Raw genomic sequence first — 15,482 nt, 5'->3', positions numbered from 1 at the left:
AGTTTATTTTGTATTACCGTAATTTTTGTTACTGTAATTAAACATTCTCACAAAAATAAATATATCAAAAAGTTATTAAAATATATAGCATGGGTTGGGTTTTATTTGTAAAATAAATAGGTTATGAAGTAACAGGCAGAGATACACTTTTTCCATTATTTGCAGAGGATAAAATGGAACAAGGTGAGTATACTGTGTATCTTTAGTTTCTCTCCTTACTGTTTGCATGGGATAAAGTAATTACACAGTAGATGGCGCTAGAGTTAAGGATAAATTACTATTGCTTGTATTGAGTACTGTACCTAATCTGAAATTTAGAATCTGCTTTTGGGGAAATACTATTATTTAACAGAAGCAAATTTTCAACACACACAAAAAATGTTATTTTGATACCTAGGTTTTTTGGGGAGGGTAGAAAATGTGTTGCATGATAATCACAGGAAGAACTTCTTGGGGGGGGGGGAGATATTTTCTAGTCCGCAAAAACATTCCACCTTGTAGAATGCAGCAATAAAATGCTCAGGATTGAACATCAATCTGAACAGTTTTATTATTTTACCCCTGTGAAATTAGAGCCAGCATGAAGAGTTTTTTTCACCTAGTTTTCAATAGTTAAGGACAAGAGGATAAAAGCCTTGTCCTCTGATGAAGAAACGGAGGTTCAATCACATGGTTGTGGTGGCCATCTCAACTGTTTTGTATGAAACTCCTATGAACTTTCTTGGAATGTTGGTTGAGTGGAGAAGGAAAGTGGAGGTTTCTGGAAATAGGTCAGTAGCAGGGGTGGATTGTCATTACAGCTACTCCTGGTGTACTGCACCCACAGCTTTAGTTTTCTTGCATGTATGTGCTATGTGCACATGCCCCAGCATGCTTCTGCACATGCACAGTAAGCAAAAATGTGCTGAAATCTTGCGAGGGGATGTGCGAGAGAGAAATTTCAGTGTAGGGTTTTTTGCTTCCACATATGTGCAGAAGCAAAAAAATCACCAAAATCCCCTGCATGTGCGCATCCTCTCACAAGACTTTTCTGAGCATGCACGCAAAGCAAAAATACAGAAAAAAGATGGTTGTGCCCATAGGACTGGCACCGTAGAAGCCATGCACAAATTATGCAATCTGGTGGCCGCTACTGGTGCACCGTTCCCTACTGCAGTGTTTTTCCTAACCTTGGCAACTTGAAGATATTTGGACTTCAATTCCCAGAATTCCCCAGCCAGCTAATTCTGGGAATTGAAGTCCAGATATCTTCAAGTTGCCAAGGTTGGGAAACACTGTACTGGTAGGCAGCAACCCATTACTCGTTGGTATGTATAATGGGCAATCGCAATAATTTTGACCAACAGGAGGAAGAGCCATAGCCAAGGCGGTCACTTGTAAAAAAAAAAATCTGGGTCAGAAATGTAATTTAAGTAAGTGTCTCAGTCATGACCACCTTAGTTTTCCTGAGGATACAATGAAGGGTGAGCGGGGAAGCACACTCAGGCCAGTAATATTGTAGTAACAGAATGTCAGGTACATTTCCATTCAAAGTCCAGGAAAGAAACCCCCCAACTCCATTTGACAGAGATGAGTACTTTTACTAGACAAGAAGTGATAGGGACAAAAGAAAAGCAAGTTCCGAGGCATTAGTATTGGATTGTTATTGTACACTGTCTTATTATTGCTGTTAGCCACCCCGAGTCTCCGGAGAAGGGCGGCATACAAATCCAATAAATATATAAATAAACAAAAGTTATGTAAAATGCATTTACAAAGAATCCCAAAACTCTCCCTCTTAACCCCTCTGTCCAATTCATCCAATCCCCCAAAACCAACATTTCTTATGAAGAAATTGACATTCAGCAGCCTATAAACATGTCCATGTAGCCTGGCAGTCCCGGGTGAGAACTTTTCCCCTAGCTTTCTAATTAAACCTTTCAAAATTTTAAACTATTAGACGCCATCATATGGAATTCTGTAACAACTTGTTTAACTAGAGTATTGCAATGGATGACTGGATCATCGATTAAAGCTGAATGTGGACAAGACTGAAGTCTTGAACTTTCGGCCTGATCATCTGGCGACTCCTCTTGAATATTAGCTACACATCTACAGAACTGCTCAGTAGTCCTGGTCTCAGTGGCCCGGAACCTTGGAGTCTTGTTGGATGATAGACTGTTTCTTTATTGCGTTTTGCTTTCAACATTGGATTTGTATTTTGTATTACTGTTGTGAACTGCTCCGAGTCTTCGGAGAGGGGCGGCATATAAATCTAATAAATTATTATTATTATTAATTCTGCATCCCTTTATTGGAGCAACAGTAAAAGCATGCAATTACCATCTTCTGAATATTCGGAGAATCCTCAAGTTCCTCACAATTGAGACTGCTCGCCTACTCATCCAAGCCCTCGTTACATCACGTTCAGATTATTGTAATAGTTTATGGGCGGGCTTCCCATCTTGCTCACTACTCCAATTATCCCTGATCCAAAATAGTGCTGTTCGGGTGGTTCTAAATCTCCCCAAATCATCGCACATCCCCTGTAAGTCTCTACCATTGGTTGCCAATTCGAGCCAGGGCCCAATTTCAACTGTTAGTGATGGTATTTAAGGCCCTGCATTCAAACACACCTAATTACTTGGCAGCCTATTTATCTCGAGGAACCTATGTTCAGCAGGGAAGGGTCTGTTGTCTGTTCCAAAGAAACCCATAGTGATCTGAAGCCAGAGGGCCTTTCAAGAACTGGCCCCATGTCTGTCCCTTAGAGCATTGTTTCCCAACCGTGGCAACTTGAAGATATCTGGACTTCAACTCCCAGAATTCCCCAGCCAGCCATCATCATCATCATCATCATTATTATACACCAGTAGAGCAACCTCCAGCATTCTTCCCCCACCTCAAATACCTAACCTCCCCCCCCCATTTCTATAGTAGCCAAAGCAAGCAGGTAGAGTGGAGGCTGACACAGAATCTTGCAACAAAGAAATATTAACATTCATAACTCTGGCATCCTAGTCTGCTCTACCTTGAAATGAGGCGAGGCATGAACACCAAACATAATTTGTCAATTTTTTCCTTGATAGCCTGCACTGCTTTACTGTATTCTGCACAAAGTGCATTTGGGTCTCTTTTTTTCCCTTCCAGTTGTCTTCTACAGCAGCACATTCTCAATTTCTTAGAGACAATTCCTAGCCATATGCAATATTCCTTTTATAGTTTTAGCAATTGCTGATCTGCATCTACCTACAATTCAAAGTGCTGGACAAGGTAAGAAGGAGCCTAGATTTCAGATGTTCCCTCCCATTTGTCTCCCAAGCCATTATATGCCTGTATGTCTCTATCCCCAAACCCCAAAAACTTTAACCTTAGGTAGATAGCTAGGTAGATAGATAGATAGATAGATAGATAGATAGATAGATAGATAGATAGATAGACAGTCAATATTTTATCCCTCTCTTTTTGAAATAGGGCTGAGAGAAATAAAAAAGCAAGATTAATGGGCAACTCAACATTTAAATAAATCTCAAACAAGATAGATATGGGATTGGAAAGGATTCTACACCTCTTAAATAAAAATCATCAACCCCTTAAGCATGCTTGCATAAGACTTATTTCCAGTTTTGCTTTGCTTTGCTTTTTGTTTTGTTTTTTTAAAGAATCAGCAACTTTTCCTTTAAGCCATTCTGCTGAAATAACAAAAGTCTCCACAATTGAACAGCGATTAAACTATTTTGGCAGACTATTTGTTATTAAATATTTGGGAATCACGTAGAAATTGAACCACGATGATGATAATAATCTGGGTATAAAGGGACAAATGTAATGACTGAGATGCCAGTAAAGCGATCACGAGGGGCTATTTCATAAGACCGGAGAAGAAGAAGGAAAAAAAATCCCAGGAGAAGATGCAAAAAGCTCTCGGATGAAATCAGAAAGCAAGACATGGAATTGCAAAAGACACCCAGGGTCTTTGTCCAGGTTGCCCTCCACCTCAACAGATTCTTTCAGGCAGGGGAGGACATGCCAAAAACTCTTTTTTAAAGTAATGCTACCGTTCCAAAGCTGCTGCGCAGCAGGTTGCGCGGGAGATGCGCCCGCTTGCCCTGGCTTGGAGATGCTGTTTGGAGAGAGGCGCAGCGCTTCCAGCAAGTCAAGCCCCTTCCAAGAGGCAGCGATCGCAGGTATGAACTTTAAAAAGCGGGGGGGGGAGCGGGAGCAACTCCCCCTCCTCCCCCAGGGACCCGTTTGCAGCCAAAGGGAAGCAGAAACCCCGGAGCCAGGAGGCACTGGGGAAAGCTGCCGGCGCGCCTTAAGCTGCAAGGTCCCGCTGCTCTCTTCACCTCCTGGCCGAGAAGGAGAGACTCAACCTTCGCCGCTGGGCGAGCGGTAGTTGGTGCGGAGAAGCCCTCTCCCTCCCACTTTGCTCCACGGCCATCGCAACAAGTAGGAGCAGCGTCCAGCCATGATTTCTGCACGGCGGTGCAGCCTCTGCAGTCTCGTCCTGGTCTTGTGCCTAGCGGCCGGTCAAGAGTTGCAGGCTTCCCAGGTAAAGGGCAGTGCAGGGGCGGAGGGGGCTCTACTCTGCCACGCGTCCCTCGTTCATTTTATGTACGGTATTTAGTACTGTATTTGGACTTGTATGCCGCCCAGCTCCCAAAGGACTCTGGGCAACTTCTACTACAACCTACTTTCCTACTAGGGGTATATAACGTAATTGCCCTACTTTGTTTCCTGCAGCGAGTGCATGGAATCATAGGAGGGGATTTTTCTTGTTCTTTTAAAGAAATTATTATTATTATTATTATTATTATTATTATTATTATTATCATCATCATCATCATCATCATCATCTGTTCTTTGACTTTTTATTTCTTTGCTTGGGGATTGTGATTTTTTTTGCTGCTGTTCAAGGCAATTAAGCAAATGTTAAAAAGTGACTGGCTAGTTTACCTTTTAGTACAGCCTCACTTTAGATCAAGCAGGAAGAGAGCCAGATGCTCCTAGACAAGAGGAGCCTTGCTCTAGCCCAGGGGTAGGCAAAGTCTATGATATGTGGACTCCCAGAATTCCTGAGCTATCATAATTGGCTTGGGAATTCTGGGAGTTGAGTTCCCGAGTCATAGAAAAGCCAGCTTTGCCTACCCTTCATCTAGCCCAGTAGTTTTCAACCTTGGGAGCTTCACTGTGTATGGATGTTAACTCCCAAAATGTCTCAGCTGGCCAATAACAGAATAACGGAAGTTGGAAAGGACTTTGGGAGGTCCTCTAGTCCAACCTCTTGCTCAAGCAGGGAGTCTTGCTCCATCACATCAATGGTTGTTCAAGCTCTTCATAAAAGTGGAGCATCCACAACTTGTGGAGAAAAGTTTTTCCACTGATTTTTTAAAATTGTTTTTTATATTTTCCACATCTTAATATTTCTAAAACAGATCCACATCTATCTGTGTGTGTGTGTGTGTTTCTGTTGGAAGCCCCAGAATCAAATCCCAGTAAGGATATGGCTAGCTGCTGAGGCCAGAACAAGGCTGAAATAGTGCTATCCCTAGTCTCTCTTAATTTTAAAATTTCAGCAAAAACATGTGCGATAGAGAGATAGAGAGATAAATAGGTAGGTAGATATAGAGATACAGATAGAGAGATAGAGATATAGATATTAATGTAAATTCCACTGATTAATTCACATGTCAGGAAATTTCTCCTTAGTTAGAAACATAGAAACATAGAAGTCTGACGGCAGAAAAAGACCCCATGGTCCATCTAGTCTGCCCTTATACTATTTTCTGTATTTAGATTGTATTTAGATTTAGTTCTAGATTGGTTTTCTGATTAGTTTCCATCCATTGTATCTTGTTCTACCTTCAGATGCTTTGGAGAATAGGATTACCCCCCTCTTCTTTATGGAAGATCGTCAGATAACTGCTGTCATGTCATCGTTAGTCCTGCTTTTCATTAAACTAGATGTACCCAATTTCTGCAACTGTTCTTCATATTTGGGCGGCTAACAAAATAAAATTTTGCTAGCCACCCAGAGTCCATTGGAGTTGGGTGGCATATAAATGTTTGAGCCTCCATTCATTTTTGTTGCTCTTCACTGCACTCTTTCTAGAATCTCAGTTTTTTATATCTTGATAACCAAAACTGGATTCAGTGTTCCAAGTGTGTTCTTACCAAGGCATTTATAAAGTGCTAATAATACTTCATGTGATTTTGATTCTAGCCCTCTGTTAATATAGCTTGAGATTTACAGTTTTTTTGGCAGCTGCAGCACACTGCTGGCTCATATTTAAATGATTATCTACTAGCATTCCAAGATCTTATACCTGTCATTTAGTTCTTCTTGCCTGAATGTAGTTACTTTTCTCACCATTGAATTCCATTTTGCTAGATAGGTTCCAGTGTTCAAGTCTGTCAAGATCCTTTTGTATGTTGAGCCTATATTTTGGAATGTTGGCTATTCATGCCAGCTTAGTATAATCTGCAAATTTAATGAGTTTTCCTTATCAAAATCATTGGTGAAGATATTTTCATTATGATGAAGATATTTTTAAGTTAAGAGTGAGGTCCTTTAAGAAAGGCACAAAACAGAAATGGTGGAAGATGCAATGATAGACTGGCATCTACAACAGCAAGTCATAAACGTGATCAATAATATTGATACAATCATTTTAATTTTATTAGGGAAAATATGGAAAGTAGCCTTGACATCGCAGATCTCTTAGTAGCATGGATGTTACCCTAGAGGAGAAACGTGTGGTTCTGCAGACATGCTGGGTTTGCGATTACTTTCACAGTTGAATTAGTATTATCAGGCAGCTACTAGTTGCAAGAGAAATTGCAGGTTTTCTTTATTATTTGTTCATTATGAATCTACAATCCCATTAGACTAGAAAATCAAATCAAATTTTGCTCCACAAATACCTAAACAAATCATTCAAGGTACCACATATTTAGTGATTTGAAATCACTTTGCTGTATACTAAAAGCAAGTTCTTCAATGTAACAAACTTTATTGTATTTAAGTGTATCACAGTTTAAGTTAAACATAATTATTTCACAAAAAGATTCACAATATACAGCTCAGCTTTTGCCTCTTGGGATTTGCTGCATACCACACATAATAAGCATCTTGGACAGGAAAAAGCCTCACTATTTCCTAAGCTTGGCATAAATGCAATTCTGATTTTTTTAAAAAGAAAAGTCACGTATCATGGCTGACACCAGCTCCCAATATTAGCACTGACTGAGTAATGGTAAAACTGTTTCACAAAATATATCCTTTTTATAGCATCTTTATCTGTCTCTTGTTGCTAAATTACTTTACACAAGTTCGTGAATGCCTAGATGCAGTTGTGTGTACATATGAATATATTTGTTGAGTAATAAAACATAAATCTACACTGCTATTGTAGATGGAAGGGTAGAACTACAGTTAAAATGCAATTAAGAATATCGGTACAGAGATAACATTTCACTGCCATAGTTATCATTGCTTGGAGAACAATGCAGCTTCTTAAAAATGAAAGGGCTTTCTTGGCTGCTTTCTCTGTACATATCTCAAGGCCAAAGTACACAGGAATGAACATCTTGGTCCAGGACAGAAGTGCAAAGTTGTGCAGTGATAGTAGCTGTTCAGTGGAACTCAGCTTTATGTCCTTGCATTTAATTGGCTGGCTAGCCCTTGGTGACAGGTTTTCTCAAATGTCATTCAAAAAAGGTCTCCGAATTTTCCTGCTGATCATTATGACATCCAAAGTAGAAGTCTGCTCACTCCTACCTCTGCCTGTATCTTCATGAGGCCCTCAGGATGCAGGAGATTCTGATTTTGATCTGAACTACCTAAAAAGTTCAATCAAAGGTTTAGTTTTGGGTTGTGCTGCTACATTTTTCAGGAGTCAGTACAGTGGCAGCTTCTCCAGCCTGATCTCCGATGTAGACTGCAACTCCTAAAATTCTCGTTTTTGCATTTTGCTGGCTCTGTGGCAGAAAATTCTGGGATTCAACTCAACACAGCTGGAGAGTGTTGACCAGATTGAATCAGGCTGCCTTAAGGACAAGACACACGAGGACAAGATAGTTCCAAGGATCTATTATTGTCTGTCTGGGATATTAATGAGTCAAGTGGAAACCTAATAAAACTTGATTTGCTATATATAGAAATTGCAGTTGTATCTCGTCTATCCTATTGTTACTTGGCGGTTTCAGCTAGAACAAATTATCATTTGTTATATACAGTAATACCAGAGAAATTGTGTAGGACTGCGACCTCCAACCATTTGGACACCAGGAACTAGAGGAACATGATTTTGCACGTTGAGAAAAAATTCTTAGGATTTGTGGTTTTGATAATTAGGATAGAATATGAAAAGAAGAGAGTCAGGAACTTAAAGGAAAGAGATAAATTTATAATTCTATTTATAACAGCTGTGAATATTGGAAGCTACTTCTTTGTATCCTTTTTTCTTTCTTTTTCTATTACTTTTTCTTTCATTCTTGCACTTGCAAGTTTTTTTCTTGCTTATTTTATATTAGTGGCTTTTAGCTTTGTTTTTAAATTTTTGAAATAAAACCATTTTTATAAAATTGCAATCTAATATCAGGTAGAGCCAAACTATTATATAGCAGTGATAAACAATATTATAAAACATTTGTGTCTACAGCAGCATTATGCATATTCTTTTGACACAATGAATATCTTACACATTGGCGAGTACACTGTTTTGTGTGTGTTCATGAAGAAATGCTCCATTTCAGGTTATCATTGTTCAGTTATGATTTTGGATAACTTGTTCTACTTTTTTTTAAATTTATTTATTCTTTGTCCAATATACAATACATATGGAAGAGAATAGACATTAAGTAATATATATAAAGATAGAAAGTAAAAAAGAAGAGAATATATATGATATAAGAGATACAGAGAGAATATATATGATATATATATATAATATATATGTATAGATAGATAGATAAGGAGAGAATATATATGATATATGAGATAAGGAAAGACAATTGGACAGGGGACAATAGGCACATCAGTGCAACCTGGAGAGGTCAATTGTGGATAGTCTAAGGGAGAAATGTTGGGGGTTAGGGGTTGACACTATTGAGTCCGGTAATGAGTTCCACGCTTCGACAACTCGATTGCTAATGTCATATTTTTTACAGTCAAGTTTGGAGCAGTTAATATTAAGTTTGAATCTGTTGTGTGCTCTTGTGTTGTTGCGGTTGAAGCTGAAGTAGTCGTTGACCGGAAGGATGTTGCAGCATATGATCTTGTGGGCAATACTTACATCGTGTTTTAGGTGCTGTAGTTCTAAGCTTTCAAGACCCAGGATAGTTAGTCTATTTTCATAGGATATTCCGTTTCGAGTGGAGGAGTGAAGGGCTCTTCTGGTAAAATATCCTTGGACGTTTTCGAGAGTGTTGATGTCTGAGATGTGATGAGGGTTCCAGACAGATGAGCTGTATTCGAGAATGGGTCTGGCATAAGTTTTGTAGGCTCTAGTCAGTAGTGTGAGATTGCCAGAGCAGAAGCTACGTAGGATCAGGAAATCCAAGACATTAAAAGGCTACTTTTTGCCTGTTTAAGGAAATGCAGGATATAAATAATCTAGAAAAAAAACCATTAGAATACATCATTTTCAATATACCTTGGATATGATGGTTTGTAAATGTGACATGTTTACATGCCTCAAACTATTATCTTTCTTCCTTCTCCGTAGAGTTGTATGACAAAACAGCAGCTCCTGTCTACTATCCGACAAATGCAGCAATTTCTCAAAGGCCAGGAAACACGGTTTGTTGAGGGGCTACGCATCATGAAACACCGACTCACAACTCTGCAGAACACTGTGACTAAAACCATTCCAGACCCACAAACTGGTAAAAAGAATACAGAGCTTGTTTAGGTTGAGCTCATTAACCAAAATGAAATTGTAGGATAAAGATGGAATCCCTTGGCATCCTATATCCATGACTCATGCTTTCCTAAAAGCAGCCACCTCACACTTTGGCTGGCCATACAAAAACACAAAAACATAGTTAGCTAATGTGTAGGTTGGTGTGGAAAATCATATCATGGGGTTTATGGTTCAGCGGGTTGTATAAATCGAAGCAAATTAATTCTGGATTAGTATGGGATATAATTACAACATTCTACCTTTTGAAATAGTGCCCAGTCCTCTACTCAGACTTCTGGCTGTGCTGTGTTGGCTAGGAACTATAGTTAAAATTGTCGGAAAGGCATCAGATTTATTTATTTATTTTATTTATTTATTAGATTTGTATGCTGTCCCTCTCCGTTGACTTGGAGCGGCTCACAGCATACAATAAAACAATTCATAACAAATCTAATAAATTTAAAAAACTTTAAAAAACCCATTATTAAAACAGAGATACACACAAACAATAGCATACATAAATTGTATAGGCCCGGGGGGAGGATGCCTCAATTCCCCCATGCCTGATGGCAGAGGTGGGTTTTAAGGAGTTTATGAAAGGCAATGAGGGTGGGGGCAGTTCTAATCTCCGGAGGGAGCTAGTTCCAGAGAGTCGGGGCCTCCACAGAGAAGGCTCTTCTCCTGGGACCCGCCAGATGACATTGTTTAGTCGACGGGACCCGGAGAAGGCCAACTCTGTGGGACATAATCGGTCGCTGGGATTCGTGCGTCAGAAGGTGGCCCTGGAGATATTCTGGTCCGATGCCATGAAGGGCTTTATAGATTGGACAGGGATTCGTAAGAGGAGGTATCACTGTATTGAGTAAGGGGAAAACAGCCAACCCCTTCATCCATAAATCCATTCCTGTGCAAGTAGCAAACCACTGGGCCCCCTCACAGAGCATGCAAAATGAACCTATTCAGTGGTACAGTCCCACAATTAAAATAGTTGTTACCCAAAATAATTAACCAACATGCTTACTCCTAGCTGATAGGAGTTGGTAGCTGTTCACCAGCCATTCCTTTTTAAACCAGCCATTTTATCCTTCAGTGTAGGGCAAGCAATAGTGGCAGATGCCTTTGACCCTTGTTAGGAGCATAGGACTTCTCATTGAACCTTCAATGGAATCTTTAAAGCAGCAGAAATATTCCAAGATCCGAGAAAACATCTGTCTCTCCATCCTCACACAATAGTTACATTCCTGGTTAATTGGACCATGATTTTCTCCAGATTTTTTCAATGTCCATTGGGGACAAGCTATATAGATTTGTAATGTGTGATATCAACTTCCAATATTCCCTGGGCAGCATAGTCATTCAGGAAGGTGACATATTGGAAAAGGATTCAGGATGGAGAATATATATTTGTTGAATTAACCCAATGTTATAAGTTATGCAAAATACTGAGCCACACAGACAAATCACTTGACCTGAGTTGACATAACACACAGGGCCAAAATGTGATTGTTTATTTCAAGAGCTGAATACATCATGTAAACTCATGCGTTATATAGAGATCGTGAAGCATCTAAACAAGTACTCTGAAACAGGCTTAGTGTAATTGTAAAAAAACAAAATGTTCTTCCTTCCCAAAAAAAAAAGCCATCAAGATTTTTATATCACACAAATGCAAGCTTTCCCAAAAGAGTCAGTTCAAGTATGTTATATTTATTATCTATAATTTACAAAATAATTTGATTATTTTCAGATAACTATGAAGCTTGGAAATCATGAATTGAATGTTTCTGAGATTTGCATAGTTTAATATGTTCAGAATTGTATTATGCAAAGTTTTAATGCAGTGTTTTTCAACCAGTGTGCCGCGGCACACTAGTGTGCCGCGAGACATGGTCAGGTGTGCCACGAAGCTTAGCAAGAGAGAGAAAGAGAGAGAGAGAGAAAGCAAGAAAGCAAGAAAGAGAGAGAAAGAAAGAGAAAGAGAGCAAGAGAGAGAGAGAAAGAAAGCAAGAGAGAGAGAGAAAGAGAGGCAGGGAAGGAGGGAGAGATAGAGAGCAAAAAAGAGAGGAAGGAAGAAAGAAAGAGGAATGGAGAGAGAGAGGAAGGAAGGGAGAGAAAGAGGGAGAGAAATAGAGCGAAAGGGAGGAAGAGAGAGAAAGAATTTTTTTGTCCAAACTTTTTTTAGCCCCCCCCCCACTTCCCCCCCCAGCTCAAGGTGCCCCATTATTTTGTATATGTAAAAAATGTGCCGCAGCTCAAAAAAAGTTGAAAATCACTGTTTTAACGGACAATTTGAGCATTCCAATCAATTTACGGTCAATGAATTTGAGATTAGAAAGGATGGTATGACTTGTGAGAAGGTGATGTTTGAGTTGCATTTTAAGATTGTCAAGTCTCATATACACACAGATCCCATGTGGTTAGAGGAGATCTCTGAATGTTTGTCTTATTCCTTCTGAGACCTACTAACCATCTATGTCTTCTACCAAACTCTGCTTACAGTGTTCTGTCCTAGATTGGAAGCTCCAGTGAACGGCAAAAAATTTGGCACCAAGAATTCGGTAGATCATGAAGTCCATTTTACCTGTGATCCTGGATTTCAGCTTTTTGGTTCTAATTATCGAGTATGTCAGCCAAATGGCAGCTGGACTGGAGAAGTTCCACGCTGCAAAGGTACTGCCTTACTATTTCTTGACTAGGGCACAGAAACTTCCCATCTATTTGTCAAAACAAATTTCTACATGTGTAGCTAGAAGAATGCCATTGTAGCAATTGTGTCTGTATACAAAGTTAACCTTAGAGCAGTGATAGCCAACTTTTTAGAGACTGAGTATTCAAACTGAAACCCAAAATGCATTTATTTATCACAAAGTGCCAATGCAGCAATTTAACGTGAATACTGAGGTTTTGGTTTAGAAAAAAACAACTCGTATGTGATTAGCATCTTTTATTTAAAAACAAAAACAATGTTTATTGGAAGATAAAGGTTTGCATTTGGCATGTTTTTGATTAATGTGATTTTTTCTGTTGTATGCATGCTGGCAATTTGTCTAGCCTTGGCTCGTACTTTGTAAGTTTGAGAGCAACACATGCAACGCTCAGGTCATCTATTTGTTTCTGGTGTCAGATCTGATATAATTCAAAACTGCAAACAGCTGCTCACAAGCATTAGATGATTCAAAGGAAGTAAGGAAAGCAATCCCTTCTATCTTCTCAAGTGTTTCACGCAGGTCATAGAATTTATTTTTCCAGATAGGTTTCTTGAAATTCCAATAATTCCATTTCCACATTTCCTAAATCTGATCAGTGTAAACAGGAAAGATCAAGTTCTTCAAATTTGGCTTTATCTGGAGACGTAAGAAAATACAGGGTTGTCTCCATCTTACAGTTACTGTTACTAAAATTCACCTTTGTAGCTGCTACTATGCTAGAAAATCCCTTGTAGATTAACTGATGGCTTGTAGAATTATCTGCAAATGTTATAGAATTTTCTAAATGCATTATAAGAACTGTATGAAACCAGATGTTTAGCCCACCATAGAAGGTGCCCAATCACTAGTGATTGAAACCACTTTTTCTGATCTTATGTCTTGTGACAAAAAAGCCTCCACATCACAGCATTGTAGATATCTATCCCTTGTGTTATTTCAGGCAAAGAAACCAGTTTCACCAGCTCTTCTTTCATGATGTCAACAACAGCATAACACAAAATTACTGCTAGCCTTCCATGATTATTTATATCTGTGCTTACATCACTTGCCACGTGCTGGACTCGATCTGTAACAGTATTTCTGCTAAGTGGCATCTCAGAGATGCGTTGAATAATTTCCTCCTTGTTTGGGAAATCATGAAAAAAGAGAATTGTTCCCAGACAACATGACCATTTTGATAATATCCCCATCAGAGAAGGGCATGTATTCTCAGAATTACTACATTTAAGGGGCTTGAGGTTACATAATTTAATACACCTCTTCTTCACCCATCACTGTTTTTCTATGATGCAAACACAGGTTATCAAGATTGAATAATGTCTCCTTTGTTATACAACATTATGAAACCAAACACATTTGCAGGATAAGGCAGTAAGTGCCAAAATACAGACAGAGTAAACTGAATTTAGGCATTATATTTCTTTCTTGTTTTCCTTTTGTAAGTGATAAACTTCTACTTTAATTCTTGACTGGAGAAATGGACTTTTACTTACTCCACTCTACCCCAGGGTTTAAGTGAAAAAACAAAACAAAACGTTAAAACTAAATTCATTTCCATCTTTTCTTCCACTCAGATTTTGACAACGAGCAAAACAAACCCTACAGGGTGCATTTAACTGGAGTGGGGTGGGATGATTTTCATGGGGACAGAAGAGGGTCTTGGCCCTGAGGGATCCACTACCCAAGACACTCTTCCCCTCCTGACTGTAGCCATAACCATTGAAATCCTGGCTTTAGCAATAGACACAGATACAGATGCAGCTCTTCAGCCCTCCTTGTAAACAGGCAGCCAGACCTACCAGGAAGCCCCCTATGCCCCTGTACGGATTCAGCTCCAGTGATCTTAGAAGCTGATGTCTTAGAAGAACTTGAACGATTAAAGATAAATAAGGCAATGGGTCCAGATGGCATCCACCCCAGAGTTCTTAAAGAACTCAGATCTGTCATTGCTACCCCCCTGACTGATTTGTTTAACCAATCCTTGTTAACAGGAGAAGTTCCTGAGGATTGGAGAATGGCCAGTGTTGTGCCTATTCACAAGAAGGGCAGTAGAGAAGAAGCTGGTAACTACAGGCCAGTTAGCTTGACATCAGTTGTAGTTAAAATGATGGAGACTCTACTCAAAAAGAGGATAAATCAGCACCTAAAAAACAATAACTTATTAGACCCAAATCAGCATGGCTTTACTGAAGGCAAATCATGTCAGACTAATCTCATTGATTTCTTTGACTATGTCACAAAGGTGTTGGATGAAGGTGGTGCCGTGGATATTGCCTACCTGGACTTCAGCAAAGCCTTTGATACGGTTCCACATAAAGAGCTGATAGATAAATTAGTGAAGATTGGACTTAATCCCTGGATAGTTCAATGGATTTTCAGCTGGCTGAAGCGTAGACATCAGAGAGTTATTGTTAATGGCGAGTATTCTGAGCAGAGTCAGGTTACAAGCGGTGTGCCACAAGGATCTGTTCTGGGTCCTATTCTTTTTAATATATTTGTGAGTGACATAGGGGAAGGTTTGGTAGGGAAAGTTTGCCTATTTGCCGATGACTCTAAAGTGTGCAATAGGGTTGATATTCCTGGAGGCGTCTGTAATATGGTAAATGATCTAGCTTTACTAGATAAATGGTCTAAGCAATGGAAACTGCAGTTTAATGTTTCCAAATGTAAAATAATGCACTTGGGGAAAAGGAATCCTCAATCTGAGTATTGTATTGGCAGTTCAGTGTTGGCAAATACTTCAAAAGAAAAGGATTTAGGGGTAGTGATTTCTGACAGTCTCAAAATGGGTGAACAGTGCAGTCAGGCGGTAGGGAAAGCAAGTAGGATGCTTGGCTGCATAGCTAGAGGTATAACAAGCAGGAAGAGGGAGATTATGATCCCACTATAT

At 39.4% G+C, this 15,482-nt stretch overlaps 1 protein-coding gene across 1 annotated transcript in view; it reads left to right on the top strand.

Annotated features, from left to right (window-relative positions):
* Positions 1-4,447: 4,447 nt before the first annotated feature.
* The window catches only part of FBLN7 (fibulin 7), a 50,594-nt gene continuing 39,559 nt past the window's right edge, over positions 4,448-15,482 (top strand). The window contains exons 1-3 of the mRNA XM_070741513.1: positions 4,448-4,531; positions 9,708-9,867; positions 12,384-12,554. Of these exons, the coding sequence (XP_070597614.1) occupies positions 4,448-4,531; positions 9,708-9,867; positions 12,384-12,554 (415 nt within the window). The remainder of the gene's footprint in view (positions 4,532-9,707; positions 9,868-12,383; positions 12,555-15,482) is intronic.

Source organism: Erythrolamprus reginae, chromosome 1, assembly GCF_031021105.1.
Source record: "Erythrolamprus reginae isolate rEryReg1 chromosome 1, rEryReg1.hap1, whole genome shotgun sequence".
NCBI classification, from domain to species: Eukaryota; Metazoa; Chordata; class Lepidosauria; order Squamata; family Dipsadidae; genus Erythrolamprus; species Erythrolamprus reginae.
The sequence above is the reverse complement of the archived record's forward strand: the minus strand, read 5'-3'. Positions and strand labels throughout refer to the sequence as shown.